This window comes from Mandrillus leucophaeus, unplaced genomic scaffold (genome assembly GCF_000951045.1).
Source record: "Mandrillus leucophaeus isolate KB7577 unplaced genomic scaffold, Mleu.le_1.0 Scaffold581, whole genome shotgun sequence".
Lineage (NCBI taxonomy): Eukaryota > Metazoa > Chordata > Mammalia > Primates > Cercopithecidae > Mandrillus > Mandrillus leucophaeus.
In genome coordinates this window covers 516217-541213 of record NW_012106264.1, presented here as the reverse complement: position 1 = coordinate 541213, position 24997 = coordinate 516217, and the positions used below count along the sequence as shown (strand labels likewise).

The window sequence follows — 24997 nt, the reverse complement described above, 5'->3', positions numbered from 1 at the left end:
AGTGTTCACAGTCCATTAGAGACCCAACTCCTTGTTCTACTCCTTCTCCCCTTTTCACTACTGCACTTGACTAGTCTTTAAAAAAAAAGCTGAGGCAGCAGGACACCTGGGTTCTGGAAGAAACTTGGCTTAATCCACCCCTCCCTTTTGGGCCCACATTCCTGAGTCCTTCGGTGTCAAGAATGATGAAAATTAACTGCAGTTAATAATTAATCTCTAAAGAGCCTTGGGAGGTCCGGGCATGGGTGGGGTCCAGACACCTGCAGGAGGGACGCCTCCCTGGTCCCTGTTTCCCTCTTCATCTCCCTGTCTGTAGGACCAGCACTCACTCCCTCAAACCTGGAGACACAAGGTAGGGGTGGGACACAGAGTGAAGAGAGGGAATCTCCTTCTCTTTTCCCCAAGAGCACAGTGAATGGTCCTCTCCTGGGTCCTCTCTTACTGGGAGAACTGGAAAATTCAGTTGACCAGATTCCCCCTCCCACTTCCCCTCAAACACTTATGCTAAGGCTTGAGTGGGGTGTAGAAAGCAGGCCTGGCAAGGAGAGGCCACTGGGACTTCAGTGTCTCCTCCATCCCAGGAGTGTGGTGGCCACTATGGGGTCTGGGCTGCCCCTTGTCCTCCTCTTGACCCTCCTTGGCAGCTCACATGGAACAGGTGAGGGCTAGAGGGCAGGCAGGACTCCTGGGTCCCTGTGGCGTGAAGAGGCCAGAGAAAGGGAGTGGGACTCCATGGTCCCTGAGAGACAGAGACACCCCAGTCCTGAGCTTCCAGGAGGCTCTGGAGGGGCACTGTTGGGGAAGAGGAACTGTGCTGGGGAGCGTGGGCAGGAGGGTACTGCGTCTCCGGGGGAATCAGCTAGGTCCTAAGCCGTACTTCTGGATCCGCAGGGCCAGGTATGATTTTGCAACTGAAACTGACGGAGTCTTTTCTGACAAATTCCTCCTATGAGTCCAGCTTCTTGGAATTGCTTGAAAAGGTAGTTCTTTGGGAGGGGAAAGGATGGGGCTGTGTGTTTGTGAGTCAGTTTGGGCCTCTGCTGGGGTCTGGCTATCTCTGCGGTGGGAATGGAGAGCTCTCTTACATCGCGCCCTTTAACCCTTTGTTCCCAGCTCTGCCTCCTCCTCCATCTCCCTTCAGGGACCAGCGTCACCCTCCACCATGCAAGATCTCAACACCATGTTGTCTGCAACACATGAGAGTCATTGAAGCCTGTGTCCTTCTTGGCCCGGGCTTTTGGGCTGGGGATGCAGGGGGTGGGCCCTGACCCTGTCTTTCAGCTGCCCCCACCCTCCTGAGTGGCAATAAATAAAATTCAGTATATGCTGAATTCAGTAACTTGCTTGACTCTGTGAGTCCCTGAGCACAGAGTTGGCAGGAAGAGGGGGTTGGATGCTCAAGTCTCTGACTGTCCCCCTGCTGAGCAGAGGGTTCCAGGGATGGACACTCTCTCCCTCAACACCAGTGTCACAGGCTTAGAAGGCATCTGGGGAGTTGTTTGGGGACACTCACACACCCTTCACACATATACGCACGCACATGAACACACCCCGAACTGAGATCTTCGGAACACCTGGGAATAAAGAGAAGCAACATTTACTGAAGTCCTGCATTTCTCCTGCGTCCCTATTTCAATGTTTGCAGCAGTCTTGAATGTGGCATACTAGGTATCATTATCCTATTTCACAGATAAGGAAATTGAAGCTCAGAGAGGGCAAGTCACTCGCCTGAGATCTAGTAGCAGTGGAGAAGTCAGGCACCAGACAGATGTCTTGGTTTAAGCAAGGTTTTTATTTCATTTCCTTTTGCTTAAGCATTGGGGCTGGGGACTCAAAAACCAAAGAAAGAGACATAGGCAGAACATCCCCAGGACATGGTTCCCCTGACCCAAGGATCCACACAGGTAATCAGGGTGGGAAGTGGGTGGGCACTCAGTTGAGAGATGAGGGGTTCAGCTTGTCCGAGGATGCCCAGCCAGGCATAAGTGCTGGGGAGGAGAGGCCAGGTGCAAGCGGAGCCTGTGCTGGCTAACCACGTGAGTATGAGGTAACACCAGCCCACAAGTGAATTCCTGGGCATGTTTCTCATCCTCTTGGAGCCTCCATTTCCTCACTCGCAAAATGGGGACAATGATGGTACCTGCTGTAGTGTGACAGGTCCCCTACCTGTTTACTTAAAGGTGTAGGCTGCTGCCTGAATCCTGAAGGCCAGGTGACCAGCCAAGGTCACGGTGCCTGGCCGAGGAGCAGGTGTCCCTGAGAACCCAAACATCCCATAGAGTATCTGGGAACCCACCAAGGAAAACAGTCCATTTGCATACAGGGTAAGCAAAGAGTCAGAAAATTAGCTTGAAAGCAGCTTCAGGATGGGAGGCAGCACAGATCTCTAAAGCTGTCCGCTGCCATCCAGGAGTGCCTTGTATGTAAGTCCTAAAAACCTCGTCTACTCACCAAGCTGGACTTGTCTGAGTCACTTTTTGGCCTCTCAGCTCCCTCCCAGTTTGGGGGAAGGTGGTTTTTTTTTTTTTTTTAAAACACAATTCTGAGTTTTTCTCATTATTCCTGCACCATCAGATTGTGAGGATCACACAGGTAGCTACTTAGGGACATACCACAGCCTGTCTTATGGGTCGTCAGCAGGATAGTAGGGATTGCTGTTAGGATGGAAACCTGGTCCCAACACATATGTCCCAGTCCCCTGGGGTTCAGGGTCCTCATCCTGATTTCTGAGGCAGACACTCCCCACCACCTTCTCAAGATTATCTTGGCCAGGCACGGTGGCTCATGCCTGTAATCCCAGCACTTTGGAAGGCCAAGGCAGGTGGATCACCTGACGTCAGGAGTTCAAGACCAGCCTGGCCAACATGGTGAAACCCCTCCTATACTAAAAACAAAAAAATTAGCTGGGCATGGTGGCACTCACCTGTAGTTCCAGCTACTCGGGGGAACTGAGGCAGAATTGCTTGAACCCGGGAGGCAGAGGTTGTAGTGAGCCAACATCACACACTCCAGCCTGGGCTACAGAGCAAGACTCTGTCTCAAAAAAAAAAAAAAAAATTGACTTTTCACCAGCTCTCAAAACACAAACTTGCAGCTCAGACTTGAGCGATTGGGGGGTACTGATAGGATTGCTCTCTGTCCTCTGTGGTACCCACCCTGCCCACCATACCTACACAACCCTCCATTATCTCCATATGAAATTGGAGACTGACTCCTCTGGAGACAGAAGACGACAAGAGTTCAGTATGGAGTGTCACTGAAGACGAGGAGAGCATAGAAAACGGCAGAGTGGAAACAAACACTTAAAAAATTGGTCTACCTTCCTTCGCAACTGTCCTGGGACAATTAGACCCCGAGGAGAAGTAGCAGGGGCTCCAAAGGAGACTAGTATGTTATGATTTGCCCCTAGCCTGCAATAGTGGACAGGTGATGCCCATGGGGCAGCTGTGAGGATCCCCAAACAAGCTGGGGGACTGGATATCTGAATGTCCAAGAGGTTGGTAGAGCAGACAGCTAAATGCACCTCAACCTGGTTCCTAGACCTCAGGGCCTGAGATCACCAGGATGTGATTTCCAGATTATTTTTCTCAAAGAATTCTCTCCCAAGGTTCAAAACAGAGCAGTGCAGTGAAGAGTGCTTTGGGGTTCACCAGACCTGGGGGACACAGAGACTGCTAACTGGCCCCCCCACAACAGCCAACCTCCTCCTTTTGGATAGTAATGTAGATTTCAACTATCAGCATGTGGCTCATTACATTTCCCAGCCTCCCTTGCAACTAGCTGTGGCTATGTGATCAGGTTCTGTCCGATAGGATGCAAGTAGAAAGGAGGTGGGCAACTTCCTGGTAGTATAAAGAAAGGAGCTTCCATTTCAGAGCAGGAAAAGCAAAGTTCTTGAAACAGCCTATAAGGTCTTAGATCAGTGCTTTCCAATAGAACTTTCTGTGATGATGGAAATGTTTTATAACTGTGCTGACGAATATAGTAGCCACTGGCCACATGCAACTACCAAAACACTTGAAATATGGCAAGTATGATGAGAAACTGAATGTTTTATTTTATTTAATACTTTAGGTAGCCAAGTGGCTACCATTTTGGACACAAGCCCCAGATTGTCTGCCTTAAGTCTTCCCTACCCCCCACCAATTCCCCACCCTTACCTCTGTTACTCCACCTCCTGCCATCCTCCCCTTCTCACTCTGCCCCACCACAGTGTCTCCGGGCTACTCTTAGAGCTGTCCGAGTGTGCCTGTATCTCAGTTTTCCTCTGGCCCTTCCCTTTGTCTGGAACGCTCTTCCTACACCTCCTACAAGCCTTTGCTTAAACCTCAACTTTATAGTGAGTTCTGCTCTAGCCCACTATTTAAAAGTACAACCTGCCCCCCGACACACACACACACACATTAGAGTCCCCTTACCTTGTTCTATCCTTTTTTCCTCCCCTGCATTCATGACATTCAAACATAGTATATCGTTCACTTATTTGTATGTTATTTCTGACTGTCCTGCTAGAAGGAAAGTACTACAAGGGCACAGCATTTTGTTTCATTCACTGATGAATCTAAGTGTCCAGAAAAAGGCAGGTGCTCAAAAAAAAAAAAAAAAAAAAACCCAGCAAGCTTGTTGAAACAGAGTAAAAAGAAAAAGAGAACGGCCCATCCCCTTCTTTCCCTCCTCCCTCTGGGTAGAAATGCAGACACAGTAATGGGAGCTGGTGCAGACCTTGGACATGAAGTCTGACAATGTATCAGAATGGCAGGAAAATAAGACTGAAGAAGGTGTGGGCCCCCATTACTGCAGATCTCTGCACTAGATGCCCAGCAGAAGAAACATCCCCCTCCTCTAAGCTACCATTATATTTGAAGTTTAGTTACAGCAGCCGGAAAGAGCCTGCACCTAATTTATTGGGATAGGTCCCAGTGGAGACTTTTCTCTGAGCACGCGTCTTCATCTCTAAACGAGGGGCTGGGCGCAGTGGCTTACGCTTGTAATCCCAACACTTTGGCAGGCCAAGGCAAGTGGATCACTTGAGCCCAGAAGTTCAAGACCACCCTGGCCAACATGGCAAAACCCTATCTCTACAAAACAATTTTAAAAATTAGCAGGGCAGGGCCAGCCGTGGTGGCTCACGCCTGTAATCCAAGCATTTTGGGAGGCCGAGGCAGGCAGATCACTTGAGGTGAGGAGTTCGAAACCAGCCTGGCCAACATGATGAAACCTTGTCTCTACTGAAAATACAAAAAAAAAAATTAGCTGGGCGTGGTGACAGATACCTGTAATCCCAGCTACTCAGGAGGCTAAGGCAGGAGAATCACTTGTACCAGGGAGGTAGAGGTTGCAGTGAGCTGAGATCTCGCCACTGCACTCCAGCCTGGGCAAGAGAGCAAGACTCCGTCTCCAAAAAAAAAAAAAGCAGGACACAGTGGTGCACACCTGTGGTCCCAGCTACTCGGGAGTCTGAGGCAAGAGGATCACTAGAGCCCTAGAGGTTGAGGCTACAGTGAGCCATGATTATGCCACTGCACTCCAGCCTGAGCAACAGAGTGAGACCCTGTCTCAAAAATAAAGTAAAAATAAAAATCTCCAAATGGAGCTAACACCCGCCTCGTGAGGTTTTCAGTAGGATTAAATGGCATTGTACATCTAGCACCATAGAGGACCCAGCCCAGGACAGGCTCCTCAGAGCTGCTGGACAGAATGTACTCTGGGTGTGGAAGGGCCAGGCCCCTGAATTCCATGGAGATGAGGCGGTGTTTGGCGTGTGTAAGGTGGCTGGCTGTGCTGTGAATGTGTAACTCAGAGGCTGGGCAGTGTGTCTCTGGCACTCAGGTGTCAGAGCACAGAAGGTGGGGCACGCCATTTGCAGCACAGCCCGCAGCCCATCAGGTCTGGAGGAAGTCCTGCTTCTCTCAGCAACTCTAGGGATAGGGCCAAGGAGCAGGGAAGCTTCCATTTAGTGAGAAGTGAAGGAGAAAGAGCCTGCAAAAGCCAGGGCACTGTCAGTTAGTCCAGAAAGTAGGCAGAACTGGGACCACTGTGCCCAAGCCCTACCCATGACTAGAAAGCTGCTCTTCCTCCAGCGAGAACTCCCCCTCCTCTTTTCCCAGACCAAGCTCTCAGGGGACAACTCAGAAGCACAAAAGTCACCACTAGGAGGAAAGGGGACCAAAGAGCCATAAACAGACATGTTTGGGATTTTAAAAGTTTATCTGAATCTCCTCATTCCCAGACTTCCTGGTGGGAGGCAGGCCGGGCAGTAATGTGAGCATCTCAAGGACGCCACAGTCACTGCGACCAAGCCAGTCTGTTTCCTCATTTACACAATGAAGGCGATGGACCACATAGTCTCTGATGTCCCACTGCACCCTGACAGCTGACCAATCTGTTTGTCCTCAAAGACAGGTCTGAGAGGGAGGAAAACTGATGGGGATGATGAGTTAGAGCTCCGGGCTCCCTGGGGCTGGAGGCTCATCCATCAGCTGCCGGAGGTGAGAGGCCGCCTTATCCAGTTTTGACAATTCCAGCTGGAGGGAAGAAAGCTGGACGAGGAGAAAAGGAGGTGAGGATCCAGGAATGAGGCCCCTCCTGGCCCACATTCCCTCAGGGGTTGAGCCTTCTGGGGGCTTCCCTCAGCTTACCCTTTGTTGCCTCTGAGTCCCTGCCTCCCCTTCTGATGGGGTCCTGGCCATGAGGCCATCAAGCTGCTTCTGCAACTTGGACCTTCGGGCGGCTAACAGAGGTAGCTGGATCTGGGGGTCCACCAGGCCCTAGGGAAGAACAGGGAGAAAAGGCTCAGACATCTGCCTGCTGCCAGGCCTCCATCCTCCACTAGAAGGTCCCTTCCCCTGCTTTATAGAGCCCAGCCCCTCCCTTCCTCCCAGCATGCTTCCCAAGCCTGCCCTAACCCTCCCCATTCCCTCTGGTCACCTGCAGCTCCATGTAGACCTGAACCGTGTCACTGAGTGGAGCCTGGGCCCAGCCGGAGGGAGCTGCTGCGCCTGGGGGTAACAGGCCCACAGCCCCACAGTGGCCCAGGGTGCCCAGGGGCTCCAAGAAGGCCTCAAAGAGGCCCTGGTCCCCAGGCTCTGAGCTCTGCAGCAGCACTGGAAAGAAAGAAACTTGTCAGGGGCAAGGCCTCAGCTCCTGCCTCCCTTCCCACCCTGCACCTCCTAATGGGGGGTCTGCCCTTCAGGCTCTGCTCTTTTCCCCACCAGCCCCCTTTTCCTGCAGGACCCGAGCCCAGGACCCGCCTTGCCTCACCTCGGGGCCGGGCTTTGGTGAGCTGATACGTGGCTCGGAGAGCCCTTAGCACCTGCACAACCTCTTGCACCCGGGAGAAGCGCCGCTCCAGCTCCGGCTGGCGCCAGTGCTCCTGACAATCGGGGGGACCCAGAGTTGGCAAAAGGGCTCCTGAGAGCCTCAGTACCAACCCTTCTGGCTCTGTTCTCGACCCATCCACCCCATCTCCTTAGGGCAATGAGATCTGTCCTCAGCACCACAGAAAATCCACTATCTCAAGGAACATGACAAAAAGTGAGGTGTCATTTAAGAGGTTTTAGATGATCAGTGTTTGATGTCTGTTTAGTTGTTCTGATTGAAATGGCCAACCAAAAATGAATTAGAATTTAAAATTAATTAGTCAAAACTCAAAACCAAATAAGTATAAATATAAATAGTTAAATTTAAAAATAATTTTTGGGTGAGTTCATAGCATTTATCCTTCTGAAATTATTCAAGCTGCACTGAGATTTTGGGGACACCCTATTACTAACTTAACCAACCCTTATCACAACCATAACATACTATTACTGTTCCTAGTTTAAACCTGGGGGAAACTGAGGCTCGATCACACAGCTCGAAAACAGCAGTCTAGCAACAGAGTCCTGCTCTTGAGCACTACGCTAATACTGTCCCTCAAGACCCATCGCAGCAACCCTGCAGGAACAATCCGTCCTCCCCAGGGCTCCACAGCAAAGTACGAACCATTCCTGCAGATGAGCCCCCTGCAGCAAACCCCTTCAGAAGGCGCTCCCCACCCTTCACCCGCGGGCCCACTCCGAGGTGCCATGGCCCACTCTCAGGTGCGTGGGACTCACCAAGCTGCAGGTGCTGGGGTAGGGGGCAACCGAGATGCTGGGGGCAGGGGGACAACCAGGCCTGGGGGGCAGCCTCTGCCACAGCTCTTCAGCCAGGAAGGGCATCAGTGGGGCCAAGAGGCGGAGGCCGATGTCAGCGCAGGAGAACAGGACCTGAGGGGGCCCTGGGGGGCGGGGTGAGTGCCACAGCACAGGCTTCACAGCCTCCTGGAGAGGAAGCCAATGGTCAGAGGACAGGCCCAGGGCCACAGCCCTCCTCCCTACAGCCACTGCCCTACCCGCCAGCGGGGCAGGCCATGGGTCCTGGGAGAGAGGGACAGGCAGAAGCACTTAGCACTTCTGATATGATCCACAGTCCCAGGACACACTCAGCACAAAGAAGGGAAATTCAAGGCAGAAACTCTCTGCAGTACACGGGGACAGGATTTCCAGGGAAACGTGTAGTTTAGGGGAAAAATCATTGAGTTTTTTGCTTATCAATAGGGAACAGAGGTTTTTAAAAGGCTGAGCTAGGGCAGTGGTCCACAGCCAGCAGCAGCAGCACCACTTGGGACAAGAAATGAATATTCATGACACCCCCCCACCGCCACCCCAACCTGCTGAAGGAGGCACTCTGGGGTGGCGGGAGGATCCATGTGCTTTGGAGGCACAAGCCCTCCAGGTGCTTTGGACGTAGGACAGCGTGAGAACCCTTGGTCTAAAGACCACTGTTAGTCCCTCCCAGGCCTCTCTCAGGACGCAGCCTGCCCATGGGCCAAACTCAGCAACTACAGGGACTGAAAAAATTCCCCTCTGCCTTCTGACACTGACTTGTGAGACATTTCTAGAAGTCTCCCTCCTCCTCCTCTCCCCAGGTGACAGGCAGGCAACAGTGCCTGGGCAGCACTGCCGAAACCAGTCCCAGGAAGAGGGGAACTGAGACTCCCTCACCTCATCTCATCTCCTCTCCTCTCCTTTCCTAACTGAGGGGATAACTGGGGAATTATTAACTCCAGAGCTCTCTGCCTTGGAATCGGATTTCCAGAGGAATTAGAAGCAGGCATGGGAATGCCAAGCCTCCCCCAGCCTCGCTCACCAGGTAGACGTCACAGAGGTTGTGGAGCCAGAAGTGGTGCAGGGCGTGAGTGACGAGTGAGAGCTCTCGGGTGAGGAAGCCCCGCTCACACTCCCGGGCGGCCAGGGCAAGGCGGCTCAGGATCCAGGCGTCCATGTGGGAGGAGGGAGACAGCTGCAGGCAAAGAGGGCTTCAGGCCCAGGACGGCCTGACTCCCCCTCCCCTGCCTCCTTTCCTTCCAGATGCCACCTTGGCCCTCTGACACCTGACTACCCTACTCCCAAGCACCTCTGCTTTCTCTTACCTCCTCAGCAGGCTGTGGCACAAATTTCTCCCCTAAGGCATTGAGGATAAAGCGCAGAGCATTCCAGATCTTGTTGCAGAAATGTCGGCAGCTCTGGACCTCAGAGACTGACAGGCGCAAGTCGCCCCCTGGAAGGGGAGAATCGAGGTAGTCTGCATGTAGGTGGCGGCAGCACCGGAAGTCCTGCCCCTGCCTTGCCCCTGCACAGGTGCCTGCTGCTCTCTGCTCACCCCGAGACCCCTCACCCAGGCTTACCCTGAACTCCATGGGAGCAGAGTGTGAATCTCAGGGCATCTGTCCCACACTCAGGGATCCCATGAGGAAAGTCCTTTTTCTGCAACCAGAGGAAGAAGGGTGGCAGATGCCTTTGTGGCTGCAGGGCCAGGACCCGGGTTGCAGAGGAAGCAGAGGCGGTGAGCTAGAGCTGGGAGGGGGCAGGCAGCGATGACTCACCTGTGCTGCAGCCACAATGGCCAGCTCTGCGGGGTCCAAATTTCCACTTCTCAGCTTTTCCTGCAGCACCTGGGGATGGAAGCGGGTAATTACAGCCCAGGTCAAAGGCCCTGCCTCTACAAGGGTCATACTTGCTGGCCTCACTCCTCCCTCAGCCTCCCTTCCTCTCTCCTACAAACCCTGTCCCTCCAGTGGGTGCTTTGTCCTCACCTGCATCTCCACCCCACTGATGATGTCTCTTGGGTCCAGCACATTCCCCAGGGACTTGCTCATCTTCCGGCCCTGCCTGTCCCGAACCATGGGATGAAGAAGCACCTGGGGGCGGGGAGGGGTCAGCAGAGGGGGGTTTCCTTCCCTTGAGATTTCTGGCCCTCTGGCCTCCATGCTTTTGGGGGTAGGGTGGGAAGTGAATTGGGAAAAAGGAATTGGGAACGTGGAAAGGACATTAGGGGTTAGAAGGGAGGACAAGGTTTGGGGAACACTGGGGTCACAGAAAGCGGCCGGGCACTGAAGGGCTGTTACCTTGCTGAAGGGCAGCTGCCCTGTGAGCTGGGTCCCCAACATGACCATGCGGCCCACCCAGAACAGCAGAAGGTCACTGCCCGTTTCCAGAAGTGACAGCGGGTAGAAACGAGCAAGGTCTGGGGTCTGGGGGAAGAGGAGCAGTAAGAGGCCCAGGTCCCAGGCCCCCCTCAAGCCTCTGTGGGGGCCCAGCCGTCCCTTCCTTATCGTTTCCCCTTCACTTTCGCCCTCTCAACCCACCTCACCTCTTGGGGCCAGCCCAGGGCAGAAAAGGGGAACAGGGCAGAAGAGAACCAAGTGTCCAGGACATCAGGGTCTGGGAAACAGAAAAAGAATGGGGACAGTTGGAACCTTGGCTTCTAGGACCTCAGACCACTGCTGCCACCATTCTAGGCCAACCTCTACCCCCAGAGACCAGGGTTGTCCCCTTTGGCTCCATTCCCAACTTTCCTGACCCTACCTTCTCCATCTCAGGATCAGCTCCCCTCAAAGGCCCAGATGCCCAGTCCCCCACTCCCCTGTGCATCCCTCCCCAGCTCAGGCACTCACCCCTCTCCAGGGCCAGCTCTGCCCCTGGCCTCCCTGTCAGTTCTGCTGCTACCTCTCTGGCCTCAGCCTCTGACCGCCCAACCACCCAACAGTCCTCTTCTCCCTGCAAAAGTAGGAAGGAGTCAGGGAGAGTGAGGAAGAACAGCTGACAGGTGCAAATGTCCCTTGGTTTTCACATCCTCTCGTGTGGTCTTAGAGTGGCCAAGTTCCTCCAGGGGTGAGATAAAGAAATGCTACTTCAGGGAGCTTTGATCGCACAGAATGTTACATGACTACAGCATGAAGCACGTTACCAGGCAGGAGCAGGGCCTGGCACTGCGGAGCTCTGACTCCTGGGCTAGGTGCTCTGTGCCACACTCGGCCCTCCGGGTGCTTCTTCCTACCCACCTGCGCGTGGTCCTCTACAACCAGGTAGGCTGGAATCTGATGGCCCCACCACAGCTGCCGGGAGACACACCAGTCCCTGCCGGGAGGACATCCATGAAGTCTTAGAATAACCAGTCGGTCCCCCCGTCCCATCTCCACGAGAGCTCCCCTTACCCTACCCTTACCCAATATGGGAAAACCAGTGCTGCCAGTTCTTCTGGTGGAAGGAGGGACTGAGCTCCAGGGCCCCCGACTCCACAGCCTGGAGGGAAAAGGGCCTTTAGACAATGTTTCCCTTCCTGCATGGCCTCACCTCCACAGATAGGACAAGTGGCCTCTGAGGTCATTTTAAAACTCACAAGGACCTCCCAGGCCTCTTGCCAAGATTCTGGGCTTAAGTAAGGATATGAGCCAGCCCTTGCTGAGCCGCCCAGCCTCCATCCCACACATCTTCTCAGTTATCACAGCTGGAGAGGTCTTTGGGGCAGGAGGTCTCCTGCTTCCCATTTCTTCATTCCAATTCTCAGGGAGCTCCCCCAACCCCTGGCCCCAGTCCTTCCTACACTGCAGCCTCACCTGGGCAGCTCGGGCCCCCATTTCCTGGCAGCGGACAAACCACTGGCTCTTCAGCAGGTATTCTATCACGTCCCCAGAACGGCTGAAAGGGAGACAGGGTGAGTCCACTGCTCTTCTGGCCCTGTGACTTCTCCCAGGGGCACAAGAGCCCGTGCCATGCCAGGCCCTTGGTACTGAGGATACAATAGTGAATAAAACCGACACGAAGCTCGTATTCTAACAGAGGGGTGCAGAGCCCATCCTATTGTCACCCTTAAGCTTCGTACACTCCCTTTTGGGGGTAGTCCTTAGTAAAGGAGTTAAAATGAGGTTACCTGCAGATGGGCAGTACCATGGGGTGGTTCTGGAGGCCCCGGAACAGGCCCCGTTCACTCAGCACAGACACTATCTTTTCCCGGGCCACAAACCGGTGAAGACCCTGGAGAAAAAGCGGCAAGAGTAAAGATTAAAGGCCTCTAGAGAAATAAGAAACTGGGAGGAGGAGTAGGGGGACAGAGTGCCCCTAAAGGATGGGGTAACATAGGATGGTACCACCTGCAGCCAGTCCCCGCAGAGGGAGGTCATGGTCCCATCCTCCGCAATGACATTCAGAGGGCTCAAGCCATGTCGGGCCCCCATCTCAGCATCGGCAGGACTGTGAGCTGGAGTCACCTTCACTGCCCCTTGGGGAGCACAGCCATGGTGAGTACTGAACCTGACCTTGGCTTTTGCTTTTCCAGATGTGTCATCATCACCCGCACTGCCCCAGGCCCCACGACTTTCTCTGTCTGTGCCTCCCTCCCATTCCCCACTCAGACCACCCTATATGAGGATCTCCCACTCCCACCTTCCTCTTCCTCCTGGTTCCCTCCCCTCCCCTCCAGGACCCCCAGCTTTCTCTCCCTCCCTGACTTCCACTCACCTGTGCCCACATGTGGCTGAACAGCATAATCTGTGATGAGGGGAAGAGGCTGCCCCATCAAGGGGTGACGAAGCTGTCGCCCGTGTAGATGCTGAAGGGAAGGGAGAGGGATCAGGGACAGGCACCTGTGAGGGGTGGAGGGGTCTGGGCTAGGGCGTGAGAACCCCAAGAATAAGAAGGTAGAAAGTGGAAGGTAGCGAGCTAGAGCAAGGTCAGCAAACTCTTAAGGGGCCAGAATGTAGATATTTTAGGCTTTCGGGCCTAGAGACAAATTCAATGTCTGCACAATTACTCTATTCTGCCACTGCAGCAGAGCTGGAGAGGGTATATAATAGCAGCCATAAATAATATAAAGGCCGCAAGCGGCCGGGCACGGTGGCTCATGCCTGTAATCCCAGCGCTTTGGGAGGCCAAGATGGGCAGATCACGAGTCAGGAGATTGAGACTATCCTGGCTAACACAGTGACACCCCATCATCTCTACTAAATTACATTACTTAAAAATTACATTACTTAAAAAATTAATTACTAATTTTTGTAAAAATACAAAAAATTAGCCAGGCATGGTGGCACGTGCCAGGCGTGGTGCCACACTCCTAGCTACTCAGGAGGCTGAGGTAGAGTTGCTTGAACCCGGGAGGTGGAGGTTGCAGTGAGCCAAGATCGTGCCACTGCACTCCAGCCTTTGTGACAGAGCGAGACTCCGTCTCAAAAAAACAGGCCGCAAGCTGGATCAGGACCATGGGCCAGTTTGTCAACCCCTGACCTACAGAAAAAGTACAAGAGGAGGAGGGAGTCGAATCAGAACCACTGAGAGAAGTCTCAGGAAAAAGAAGTAGAAGCAAGAGAGAAAGAGCCACCATTTAAAACCCAAGACAAGAGAAGGCCATGGGCAGGGCAGGCCAGAGTGCAAGAGCGCACTGGGTATTACCGTGTATCTCGAGTCATCTGGATGAACGGCCACAGCCACGTCTCCAGGCAGCGTCTCTGGCCTCGTGGTTCCTACCACAACCTCTGCATCTGAAGACAAACATTTAAACACTTAGAGGTGGTCATCATCCTCACCCCTCACTGCCATAGTTGAACGCAGTAGAACTGGAAAGGGGAAGGGGCAGGGAGTAGTTAAGGTGGAAGAGGCCCCCAGGAGTGACTAGAAAGAAGTAGGAGCAGTGTTTATAGGAACCCAGGGTTTCCCATAAGTTAATGACCAGAGGCCTGAGAGGGTGTCTGGTGCTAAGGAATTCCCTGATAATTTGCATGGAAGAAATGGGGGCAGCATTAATTAAAGCAACTATAATAGAATTTTTGCTGGGTGCCCAGAGGACACTGGGGATTCTCAGTGTCCTCATCACAAATGCTGTACATTCTTCAGGGGGAGCACCAGCTCCTCCTACAAGAAGCTTCCTCTGACTATTCCAGCTCATCTGTCTTCCCTTTCTTTGAGCTCTTCAGAACATTTTCCATAAAAACCACACCTTAGAGGCCAGGCGCGGTGGCTCACACCTGTAATCCCAGCACTTTGGGAGGCCGAGGCAGGTGGATCACAAGGTCAGGAGTTCGAGACCAACCTGACCAACATGGTGAAACCCCATCTCTACTAAAAATACAAAAATTAGCCGGGCCTGGTGGCGTGCGCCTGTAATCCCAGCTACTTAGGAGGCTGAGACAGGAGAATCGCTTGAACCTGGGAAGCATAGGTTGCAGGAGCTGAGATCGTGCCATTGCATTCCAGCCTGGGCAAAAGAGTGAGACTCCATCTCAAAACAAAAAAACAAAACAAAAAACAAAACACACACCTTAGAACTGATCTGTCTCTTTCCTGGGTAGCGCACTCCTGAAGAATCACATCAAGCTATCATAGGGCAGTAACCACATGCACTTTTTGTACATCCCCCAGAAGATCCTGGGTAAGTGCCCACCCTGAGGCGAACATTACCAAGGTTCATGTGGGAGATGGACTGACGGTTTCCTAGCAGCCAAACATGGGCTCCAGAAAACAAAAAATGGAGGTAAACGGGTGACCCTGCAGAGTACTATGCTCACCAGGCTCTCCATCCACAGGGAAGGCAACAGAAAATAGGAGGCCAAAAGACACAGGGGTAGGGCAGCCAGGCAGTCGAAGCTGTGTACGGCCAGGCAGGGGCCGGTTCTCCACCTGGAAGCGCCGAGAAAGCTGGGTCAGAGGGCAGCCTTTCTGCAAGGTTCATGCCCAGGCTTCACTCTGCCAGTCATCCATCTGCCCAGCCTCCCTGCAATCCATCTAAAATCCATTTGGAGGATTCAGGAGCTACCTCCCTCTACCCTCACCCAATGCTTATGCAGTCACACTTCTAATAAATATTCGCCGGGCACTTAAGCCATGGCCAGGTATCTTGCCAAGCACCTATGTGAATTCTCATTTAATTTTTACAACATCCCCACGATGCAAGCATTCCATCATCTCTAATTTACAGATTGAGGAAGCTGAGGCTTAAAGAGACTAAACAGCCTGCCAAAAGCCACACAGCTGTCACAGGCAGGCCTCAGATTTGAATCCAGGCACCCTGGCTCCAGAGTCTGAGCTCTTAACCATTAACGACCACTCTGCTTCAGAGCTCTCACAAACCTGCTTCTCTTTCTCCACCTCACCTCAATGTCCGAGATGGCTGATCTTAAAGCACATGACCAGTTGACAAGCTGACGGTTCCGGTACAGCAACCCCGCCTTGTAGAGCCGCACAAAAGCTTCAGTCACAGCCACTGAGGAGCCCTGGAATGACCTGAGTGTCCACCTCTAACAGCCACTTCTCAGCCCATCACCCTATTCAGGGACCCAGGCATTGCTACCTCCCTGCCCCACACAGATCTCTAAACATCCCCCAATGCTCACAGGGACCAAGGCACGGAACTCACAACATCCATGGTAAAACACTCTCGGTCCCAGTCCAGGGAGGCACCCAGAGCTCGCAGCTGCTCACAGATCTCTCCACCTTTCCTGTGCCCAGAGAGATCCTTGTCAGCAAACTCTTCCCGAGCACTTCCTATGTACCAGGTCCAGCGATGTCCCCAGCAATGCCAGGTGTTGGAGGAAAATCAAGTGAGGATGGCATTGATCTCGCCTCTAGAGGCTAATAGAAATGGACTTACAAACCCAGTATGGGGTTTTCTAAGATATTAAAAGAAGCAAAAGTTTCTATAGGAAGAGAGGAGGGATAGTCATATTGTGGGAAATCCAAAGATGCTTCACAGAGATGGCATGAGATAACAGACCCGGAAGAATGAGGGTAATTCCATGGGAATTGAAAGGTGGGAATGGGTAAGTGAAAGAAGGTGAGATTTAGACAAGAGAAACTGGGGTAAGTAAAGAGAAAGAAAAATATATATATATAAAAAAATACACACACACACGAATATTCTAATGCATATGTAATATCCATACATATAAGGCTTGGAAACTCCACCAAACGTTAAGGGGCTCCAGAGCTTCCATCTCTGAGGAAGTCAGGGCTGTGTTGGGAAGCGCCAGGGATTACAAGTCAGAAGTGATAGTGGTGGGAGGCAAGAAACCAAATCTGCCATCTGGGCCCCCTGAGCCCTGTCCATCATACTCACGCCTCCTTCCACTGCCACACCTCCCTAAGGAAGGCCTCCCGGCTCAGCTCATGTCTCCTCACTCCCCGTTCCTTCCACAGTTGTTTCTCCACCACAGCCTGCAGTTGGATTCAGGGCAAATGAACAGAGTCAGGTTGCTTTGGGGGAAGAAATTGCTTTCACCCAAGAAAAGGAACATGTAACAGAAGACATACTTGTGTAGCGATTCCTGCGTGATCTGAACCAGGGACCCACAGCACTTGATCCCCACGCATCCGGTGCCTGCAACAAAAATGCCCTCCGGTGAGCCCTGGGCTTAAATGTTTATTCTCACTCATTCCTGCCCTTCCTATTTCCCTTCCACGAACTCAAGCAGCCCCCACTCCCCTCTCACCAGCGCACGAGGGCATCCTGTATGGCCACCGTGAGTGCGTGGCCAATGTGCAGGGAGCCAGTGACATTGGGAGGTGGGATACACATGGAAAAGGTCTCCCCTGTAGCTTGGGGCAGCTGGGCCTAGAGGAAGAAAAAAAGTCAAAGGGGCAAGAGAGAATTGGATTGGGGAAAGAGCACCCTCTACTGTCTCCAGAACAGAAAGAACTTCAGGGAAGAACTGTCCTGCAAACAACAGAGGAGAGTGGAGAGGAGGGAATTGACCAGGGGGAATCCGCCAAGAGAAATCTTGGGAGACACCAGAGCCAGAAAGAAGGCAAGGTCTACAATGTGAGCTCAACTCTGAGGCTCCAGTTGTATTCAACGGCCACGCTGTCCTGGAGATCGTTTAGGACCCCTGCCTGCCAGATACTAACCTGATATTCTGGTTTGAAGAAGCCCTCTCGTACCCACCACGGGTACCAGGCAGCCTCAACATATCGGGGACTGTATGCAGGCGGCAGGGGCCCAGAGACATCTGTGGAGGCAGAGGAGAGCTCCACTAACCACTGAACTTGTTCCCAGGCTGCATTTCAGCAGGCCAAATGGGCAACACAAATGTGAAAGAAAAGGCTTTCTTATTCTACTTACCTTTCTTTTCACCGGGTTTCGTAGGGATTTCATACAATACTACCTCCTTAGGACTCCAGGCCTTAATGGATTCTGCAGGTGACTGAGAAGAGAAAGCAGAAGAGGCTGGGATCCTGTATACCCCAGACTGCATTTCAGCCCATCTCCTCCAGCCCCTCCCAAATCTCAGAAACCCAAGGACAAGCTGTCTAACCCCTAACCTTGCTCTCCCCTGCTATGTCAGCCTCCAGAGTCGCCTGCTTCTCTCGCAGGCGTTTCTGTTTGGCTTCACGGTTCTTCCGGGAGATAGGAGATCCATGGGGCTCCGACTGTGTAGAAACGGAATGAAACCTGGGGAGGCCCCGTGAGTGCCTCAGCCCCCAAAATGGTGGTCGAAAAGAGGCGAGAGGCAAATGAGGCATCAGGAGTGTTTGGAAAGGGGCTGAGATCTGTTCTGGATAGAGAGAGTGCACATTAGGATATGGGGGTGGAGGAGGGTCACTCCCCTTGTCCCATCTTTCCTGTCTCTAATTAGCAGAGGTCTGTAATTCCAAGTCTCTATTCCATCCCACACAACCTTTCCTCCTTGAGGGCTAGAGTGCATGGTGTCGACAGCGCCATGGAGCCACGGAGACCAGGGCTCTTCCGGAACAGGACCGGAGTGTCTGGACTTAGCGGTGACCACTGACATATGAGAGGATAGGGCTCAGAAACTCAGGGAGATGACGGGCATCAGCGCGCCCAGGAGCCAGCAAGGAGTCCTGCCAGGGCCGCTGCGATCTCCACCTGCCCAGGGGCCTCCTGCAGTGCCCACAGGCCGGCGCGGCCCGGCCTTCCCGCCCATCCCAACGCCTGGGCCCAGGGCCCGCAGCGTCTCCCACTTCCAGGAGGCCGCCCCCGCGCGCGCTCACCGGGAGGCCCCGCCGCTATCCCAGGGCGCCCCGCGGCGGCAGGGACTGGGGGCTCCACCAAACCCGACCCTGGAACGTGGCCCCGGAGCCGCGCGGCGCATGGGGGCGGGACCCCGGGCAGCGCATGCGCAGCAGCTGGCTTCGGCCCCACCCTCTCCCTCCCGGTCCAATGGCTGTCGACTAGAGGAGCGAGTCCGCCGCGAATGCAAACCCCACCGGGAGGCGCCCGGGACCGCACTGCTGGCTATCACAACTTTATTAGACAAGAAAAGCCCTGACGCGTAAATAAAAAACACCTGAGTTCTGAGGCCCCGCCCCGCCCAGTCCCGCCCGCCGAGGTCCAAGTCCCGCGCTCTCAGGAGCTGTGTTTCTGCCGCTTCCAAAAGCGCTTGACGTCGCTGTGCCCGGCCGGGGTCACCACCATGAGCCGCTTGGCCGAGTTCTCGAACACGAGCACGCCCAGCTCCCGCGCGTGGGCCAGCAGCAGCTCAAAGTCCACTTGCGACAGGAACTGGTTATACAGGACACCTGGGGTTGGCAGGACGGGAGGGGCGCGGGGAGAAGACGAGAAAGTGAAGCTCGGAGCTCCTGTTGGGAATCCCCCCAGCTCCTTCAAGGCAGCCCTGGACGCGGTCTGGGCTCGCCCCCACCGCAATTTTAGAAACTAATTCTCTATGCTTGTCTGCTCAGGGGTTCATCTTAACACCAGTGTGATCCGGCCATATTCAGAAAGGCCTAATACAAATTACTGTGAATTATTCCCTCTCCTAGCCAAATCCAAAGTGCATTGATTTGGGACGATTTGTTTACTACCGACTCACCCCAAAACAAACAAAAAAACTGTCTTGCCAGCTTTTCTCTCCTAGTCCATGAAGTAAAAAATAAAATGCATGAAAAGCTTTTACACTTTATCAAGACTGAATTGTCTGCCCTTTCTCTGGCCAGTGACCAAGACTTGGCCACCAGAAGCTACTCACCCTCAGTGAACCGGAGTCTGTCCCTTTCCAGCTCCCAGAGCCGGATCTGGTCTGTGATGGTGGGGGGCAGCACAGGTGTCTGCAAGGAGCAAGGGTTGGCTGTAGGGACTCAGGAATACTGCCCCAGACAACCCGGCCCTCTGCTCCTTCCCCAGATTTGGATGCCCCTTTTTCTTTTCCATCATCTCATCACCAGCTGCCAGCCTCTGACATCTTGGAGCCTGTCTGTACCTGTTTGAGCATCACTGGGTGGGCCCTTGTCCTTAGGAAATGGATTATCTAGGAAAACAGACAAGAATGGCATGAGGGCTCCAGCAAGAAGGCAGGAAAGCCATCTGAGCTGTCACCTAATGTCACTGGAACATCAGCTTATTCTAAAAACTCCTAACTCCTGTCATCAACTCCACCCATCCCAGTTCAGCTGTTATCCCAAGTTGCTGCTCCCAGCAACTTGGGATATTCCTTTTCTGGCACATTCACCCTTTCCAGTAATGTTTTGTTTTTCTTTCTTTAAAATACCAAAAGCTACTTTTTTTTTTAAGCACTTATTGCATGGCAGGTGCTGAGCTCAATGCTTTACCCCTATTCTTCCAATGAATTATCCCTGCAACCCTAAGGTAAGAACTGTCACTTACTAGATGAGGAAACTGAGGCTCACAGAAGCAAAACAACTATGTCTAGTTTACACAGTTAGGATGTGGTGGTGCCAAGGCACAAATCCACAGCCATACCTCCTCCCTCCATGTTTCTTTCCCCTCAAGAGTCTACCTGTTCTCACACCCAAAGCCTTCATTTCTTTTCAAACACAGACAACTCACCACCACCTATTATAACAGACTCAGAGCTAGCCTTCCATAATGTGACCCTCTGTGCCCCACAGCCCAAGTGCAGCCTGTCTTCCTGCTCTACCTCTCCCAAGTGGGAATACCTGCTGGGCTGTGATGCCACTGGCGATTGCCTGCTGCACACTCTCCCGGGTCACCTGCGCCACCACCATGTTGGGGAACCGATAGAGCATCTCAGAGAAGAGGGCAATGAGGGCAATCTGCAGCTCCGACTCTGAGCCAGGGATAGAAAGAGGATGAGGAGGCCACCCCCACACCCAGACTCCCTCAAGCCCTTCTTTCAAGTGTCATGAGAAATGTCAGAGAGCTCTGAAAACTGCCAGGTAAACATGAACAGAAACTGGCATTCCCTCACCCCCAACCTTCTCTTCCGGGGCACTCTGTCCTGCCTCACCGGTGTAGGCATACAGTCGGTAATTGGTTTCCACCACAATGAAGCCTGGCTGATGCACAGTGCCCCCAGCTCCAGAGACACCTGACGAGAGATTGATGGCCAGGCGTGTGGGGTAGTAACGCCGAGATTTCCTCTGGAAAGGATAGAACGGCAGATGCCTTGTCTCAGAATTCACTGCCTTACATCTTCCTGCCTGAAATATCAGATCCCTCCCAAGATGCAGAACCTCAACCTCCAACTTCTCTCCCCCAAGAGACCCAAGTATTCAGTTCTGGCAACTGCTTCCTGCTACTTCCCCGAGACCCCACTCCTTTTTAAAGGCGAAGGCAACACACCACCCTGTTTCTTCCCTGGAAGCCACTCATCTAGGCGCTCATACCTTCCTCTGGAAAACAAGCCCAAACTCACGCAGATGTTGCAGGAAGTTCAACAGAGAATCACTCATACCTTCCACAGAGTAATCCTGAGGAACAGAGGTTTCCAGCTGGGGTCCAAAATACAACCCACCCACCCCCAACCCCATCATTCATTCTGTCTTTCTCCATCCACCTCTGCTCGATCTGTGTTCATTCTTATCTTCTCACTCCACTGCCCCACAACTTGCTTTCCCCTTCCCATCTCTATACCCTTCAGCCCCCTGCTTACCTTGCCCAGAGTAGAGAAGCTGAGCTGGAAGAGGAAGGAGAGAATCTCTACTAGGTCCATGCCCCGGCTCTAGGGAGAAAGAGGCAGAGACAAAGGAGGAGGGATGGGAGGGAGACAATGGGAAGAAAGGGACAGAGAAGAGAAAATCAGGGAACAGTCTGTAGACAGGAATCTCTCAGTGAGACCTGAGAGGAGCAGAGCACACTGGCAAGTGGCCCCGGCCTCCTCACCTGGGCTGTCTGCAAATACTGCAACATAAAGTACCAGAGCTGAGCCGGGGTGTCCAGCAACAGGAACTGGAAGCCAGCGGAAGTAATGCAGGGCGGCTCTCCAGGTTCAGTACTACAGACAAAGACCGGGACAATGACGGTGATATGCAGAGAAAGACTACTACCCCCACTTGTCCGCTCACGTTTTTTCTTTGTATCTCTAGCTGTATTCTACTCAGCTTGCCTTTTCCAGCTAATGTCCTCTGAGCTTGACTAGCCCCAGATACCATTTCTTAGGGACCCAAGGAGATGGCACTGCAGAGAGCTGCTATACCTCCGGTTTCCTCACCTCTTCATGAGCCCAGCCTGGCTGAGGAGCTGAGCCAAGTCCTGGCTGACAGCTGCACTGGGGGAGCCCACCATGAAGTGCAAGACCACCTGAAGAACAGAAGAGAACAGGGAGACTGCTCTAAGGGCCATGGGAAGTAGAAGCACAAGCAGAGACACACACAGTCCCAAGTGCTTACCTCCCATCGCTCCTCGGCATACTTGTCAAGGGAGGGAACGTCCCGGGCATGCTTGTCTGGTCCCAGCTGACTTGTGTCATCAGACCAGGCCTTCCCCCTACGGCCAGGATGGGCCAAGAGTAAGGAACCCTGGCCAGGAGCTCACACCTGTAATCCCTGTACTTTGGGAAGCCGAGATGGGCGGATCACTTGAGGTCAGGAGTTTAGACCAGCCTGGCCAACATGGTGAAACCCCATCTCTACAAAAAATACAAAAAATTAGCTGGTGGTTGCCTGTAATCCTAGTCATTCAGGAGGCTGAGGCAGGAGAATCACTTGAACCCAGGAGGTGGAGGCTGCATTGAGCCAAGATCGCACCACTGCACTCTGCCCGGGTGACAGAGCGAGACTCTGTCTCAAAACCAAACAAAACAGAACAACAAAAAAAGAGTAAGGAACCCTGTCTGTGTTCCTTGCCACCCTTCTGCCATCTTTCCACCCTTATCCTCAGGGGCCATGAGTGGGGGACATTTCCTACACCACACACTGCAGCTGATCCAACTTACTCCTAAAGGAGCTCCCAACGTGGAGACCACAAGGTTCCGGGGAGGCCCCCAGGAGCTCCCTCTCCCAAACTGTAATTAGCGGTTTAATAAGCAGCAGTTCCCCTGCCCTAGCTTAGGAAGAGAGAGAAGTGACATACCCACCCAGAAGGGCAATGCGGAGGTTCTGGCGGAAAATGGGGTTGAGGATGAGGCCCTGGAGCCCGCCTGGGAGCAGCTGGGTGTGCCAGATCCGAAGGCCGCTCAGCAGCCCTGTACTTTCCTCCTGAGCCCTGGAACAGAAGCAGAGAGGTGAGCAGGGTATTTGGAGAACAAAAAGGAGGACCATAAAAGCAACCTCTCTGCCTGTTCTGAACTTGCTGATCCTTGGAACACTGTTCCACAGAGTGAAATTAGTATCTTCTTAAGACAAATTCTTTACTGCATTACCTATCAGAGCCTTATTACAGATATCACACATAACTCTGTAAGAGGGAAGATACATTTGAAAGCAAGAGGTCAGCTGGGAAATAAATAAAAGGGAAAAGGCAGTATGCAGAGTTTCCCAAATGTATTTATTTTTAAGTTTTGTGATACACCTATTAATACGTCCTGGAAGTGCTCCAAGGAACAGTAGTTTGGGAAATGTAGCTGTTGAGAAATTTGTATCTGGCTGAGACTTACTTGCTGAATTCCTTCTTTACCCACAGGGCTACAGCAGCTTGTGGCAAAGGCTGCTCCAGAAAGAGCATCCGCATCACCCAGTTCTTAGCCAAGGATGGGAGCTCCCTGAACAGGGACAGAGGTCAAAGGTTAATATCAGAAGCTGCATTGTATCTGCATCTCTGCCCTCAATTAACTCTCAAACATCTCATCTCACTCCACCACAACTTTACCAGTCCTGCTGTTCTGGCCCCCACACTTTGGAGCAATTTCCAACCCGCACCCCCAGTCCCCACCCCTACCCCAGCCTGCTACACTTTTACCTCTTATATTTTATTCCAGTCCGCAGACCCCATTACATTTCCCTGCCATGAAGGGGATCCTCACCTGAAGACAGCCAGACAAGTGGCAGGGTGCCCATATAATCGGTCCAATACCCCAGGGCTCAGGCCCCCTAAGAATTCCTGCAGATTCCTGCATTGTAGGTGTACTCGGTTCAGTCCCCTTGAAGGGGTGCTCTCCATCACCTGAGGAATGCAAACATCAGAAGCGCACCCCCACCATCCATGCCAGTGTCACCCCTGACCTTTCTGATTCCAGATCCATCAGTCCCCACAATAACCCCACCTTTTCTGTGGCCTCCTTTCCCATGACACTCAACTCCTCTGGTTTCTCGCAAACCTGACCAATCTCCGTCCCTTTCTTGCCTCCTCACCCTGTTTCTGCCCTTCAACTCCAGTCTTTCCTCAATTACCAAGTGACAGAATTGTTAACTGTCCTGTGTTTGCAAGATCATTTTGTATTTCAATGACTTGTCTCATCTTTGGCTAAACAGAGACACAGAAAATTGAGCCCACACCTCTCTCTTCCATCCTTCCTGGTCAGATCAGTCTATAAGCTCCAAATCTACCCGAACTTCCTATCTTCTATTTCTTAGCCCACTTCTGCTAAGTACGGCGGTAACCTCTCCCCTCCATGCTTCCCAAATCTAAAGCCACCTCTTTTCCCTTCCCAAGTCTAGTTCACGCCATTCACCCTGACCCACGCCTTCCGATCTCCTAGCTTCTCCCTGCCTTCCTCCCACTCCTCGCCTCTCACTCACCTCTCTCTCTCTCATACCTCTGCCACTCCCGCCCTCCTAAGTCCCCTCACCACTCTGTCGATCCTCCTCGCGCACCCCGAGTCTCGGGCCGTCGCTTAATCGGAGCCAAAGTCTCGCATTGGCTCCTGGAAACTGAGGGAAAGATGGTGAAAAAATGCGAAGAAAAGATGGGGAAAGCGACGAAAGATTTCACAGGCAAGAGCCCAGAATGGAGAATTTAGAAGAGAAGGGAGGTAAGGGGAGGAGTGGAAAAGTGAAGAGGATTAGAATAGACGATGCACACTCCCGGCGCGGGGGATGCTGGGAATTGGAGTCTTGTCTTTGCTCTCCTTAGAGCCGGCTGAAGTGCGTCTGACTACAAATCCCGAAAGGCACGGTGGGGAAGCCGAAAGGCAAGGAGCCGGCTTTTAATTGAGAGAGCGGGAGACACCAGAAGCCGGACCAGTTGGTTCTGCCAGAACCAACTCCGCCCACGCTGCTAACGGCGTATGTAACCGGATGGAGCGGGAGGCGGGTCGGGGAAAGTAGAAGTGCCTGGAGGGCTTCCGTGCGGAGGCGCGCTATGGCGACTTAGTGGTGAACCGATTAGACTTAAGAGACCACAAAACTGGATTCCGTGAGCACAATTACTCCCCGTAAAATTGGGATAATGCACACTCTGGGCCGGACGCGGTGACTCACTCCTGTAATCCCTGCACTTTGGGAGGCCGAGGCGGGCGAATCACCCGAGGTCAGGAGTTCGAGACCAGCCTGGCCAATATGGTGAAATCCCGTCTTTACTAAAAATACAAAAATTAGCCGGGCGTGGTGGC

The 24997-nt window shown here is 53.0% G+C and overlaps 3 protein-coding genes across 5 annotated transcripts; 1 reads left to right on the top strand and 2 right to left on the bottom strand.

The window, feature by feature from the left end:
- The first annotated feature begins 523 nt into the window (after window positions 1-523).
- SFTA2 (surfactant associated 2) lies at window positions 524-1335 on the top strand. Its single transcript, XM_011999105.1, has 3 exons — window positions 524-658; window positions 892-980; window positions 1114-1335. Exons 1-3 carry the CDS (start codon window positions 598-600, stop codon window positions 1198-1200), a joined length of 237 nt encoding a protein of 78 aa, XP_011854495.1. The 5' UTR covers window positions 524-597; the 3' UTR covers window positions 1201-1335.
- A 4853-nt stretch (window positions 1336-6188) lies between these two features.
- VARS2 (valyl-tRNA synthetase 2, mitochondrial) lies at window positions 6189-18433 on the bottom strand. Of its 2 annotated transcripts, none has more exons than XM_011999102.1 (30): window positions 18303-18433; window positions 17613-17845; window positions 17413-17494; window positions 17199-17299; window positions 16784-16905; window positions 16605-16671; window positions 16411-16508; window positions 15712-15793; window positions 15449-15568; window positions 14864-14975; window positions 13752-13840; window positions 12822-12912; window positions 12455-12582; window positions 12235-12338; window positions 11921-12002; window positions 11530-11606; window positions 11366-11441; window positions 10979-11081; window positions 10675-10745; window positions 10430-10555; window positions 10118-10222; window positions 9908-9976; window positions 9710-9788; window positions 9455-9582; window positions 9172-9324; window positions 8097-8303; window positions 7261-7372; window positions 6928-7103; window positions 6639-6767; window positions 6189-6539 (listed from the first exon to the last, which is right to left on the bottom strand). In XM_011999102.1, the coding sequence occupies exons 2-30, from the start codon at window positions 17811-17813 to the stop codon at window positions 6438-6440; spliced, it is 3192 nt and encodes a 1063-aa protein (XP_011854492.1). In that variant the 5' UTR covers window positions 17814-17845; window positions 18303-18433; the 3' UTR covers window positions 6189-6437. The 2 variants fall into 2 exon arrangements, with proteins under 2 accessions (XP_011854492.1, XP_011854491.1); XM_011999101.1 differs by having other exon boundaries at window positions 18178-18316.
- Window positions 18434-18540: 107 nt separating this feature from the next.
- Window positions 18541-24487, bottom strand: GTF2H4 (general transcription factor IIH, polypeptide 4, 52kDa). 2 transcript variants are annotated; one of them, XM_011999104.1, is made up of 14 exons: window positions 24236-24487; window positions 23471-23610; window positions 23105-23209; window positions 22582-22713; window positions 21900-21996; window positions 21722-21810; window positions 21394-21505; window positions 21164-21232; window positions 20898-20981; window positions 20519-20651; window positions 20208-20338; window positions 19511-19558; window positions 19280-19358; window positions 18541-18830 (listed from the first exon to the last, which is right to left on the bottom strand). In XM_011999104.1, exons 2-14 carry the CDS (start codon window positions 23605-23607, stop codon window positions 18658-18660), a joined length of 1389 nt encoding a protein of 462 aa, XP_011854494.1. In that variant the 5' UTR covers window positions 23608-23610; window positions 24236-24487; the 3' UTR covers window positions 18541-18657. The 2 variants fall into 2 exon arrangements, with proteins under 2 accessions (XP_011854494.1, XP_011854493.1); XM_011999103.1 differs by having other exon boundaries at window positions 24186-24437.
- Window positions 24488-24997: the final 510 nt, after the last annotated feature.

Bases quoted from the DNA above. Each gene is read 5' to 3' on its own strand.
- VARS2 (XM_011999101.1), bottom strand. From the start codon at position 18,235: ATGGGCGGGAAGGCCGGGCCGCGCCGGCCTGTGGGCACTGCAGGAGGC. The intron at 8,304-9,171 runs GTGAGCGAGGCT...CTTCCTCTCCAG, and splicing joins ACCTCTGTGACGTCTACCTG to GAGGCTGTGAAGCCTGTGCT. The intron at 6,768-6,927 runs GTGACCAGAGGG...GTTCTTCCCTAG, and splicing joins AGGTCTACATGGAGCTGCAG to GGCCTGGTGGACCCCCAGAT.
- GTF2H4 (XM_011999103.1), bottom strand. The intron at 20,982-21,163 runs GTAAGCAGGGGG...TCTGTTCCTCAG, and splicing joins GCTTCTCTACTCTGGGCAAG to GATTACTCTGTGGAAGGTAT. The intron at 20,652-20,897 runs GTATGAGCGCCT...TATCCTTTCCAG, and splicing joins GGCTTGTTTTCCAGAGGAAG to AGGAAATCTCGGCGTTACTA.
- SFTA2 (XM_011999105.1), top strand. From the start codon at position 598: ATGGGGTCTGGGCTGCCCCTTGTCCTCCTCTTGACCCTCCTTGGCAGC. The intron at 659-891 runs GTGAGGGCTAGA...CTGGATCCGCAG, and splicing joins TGGCAGCTCACATGGAACAG to GGCCAGGTATGATTTTGCAA. The intron at 981-1,113 runs GTAGTTCTTTGG...CTTTGTTCCCAG, and splicing joins TCTTGGAATTGCTTGAAAAG to CTCTGCCTCCTCCTCCATCT.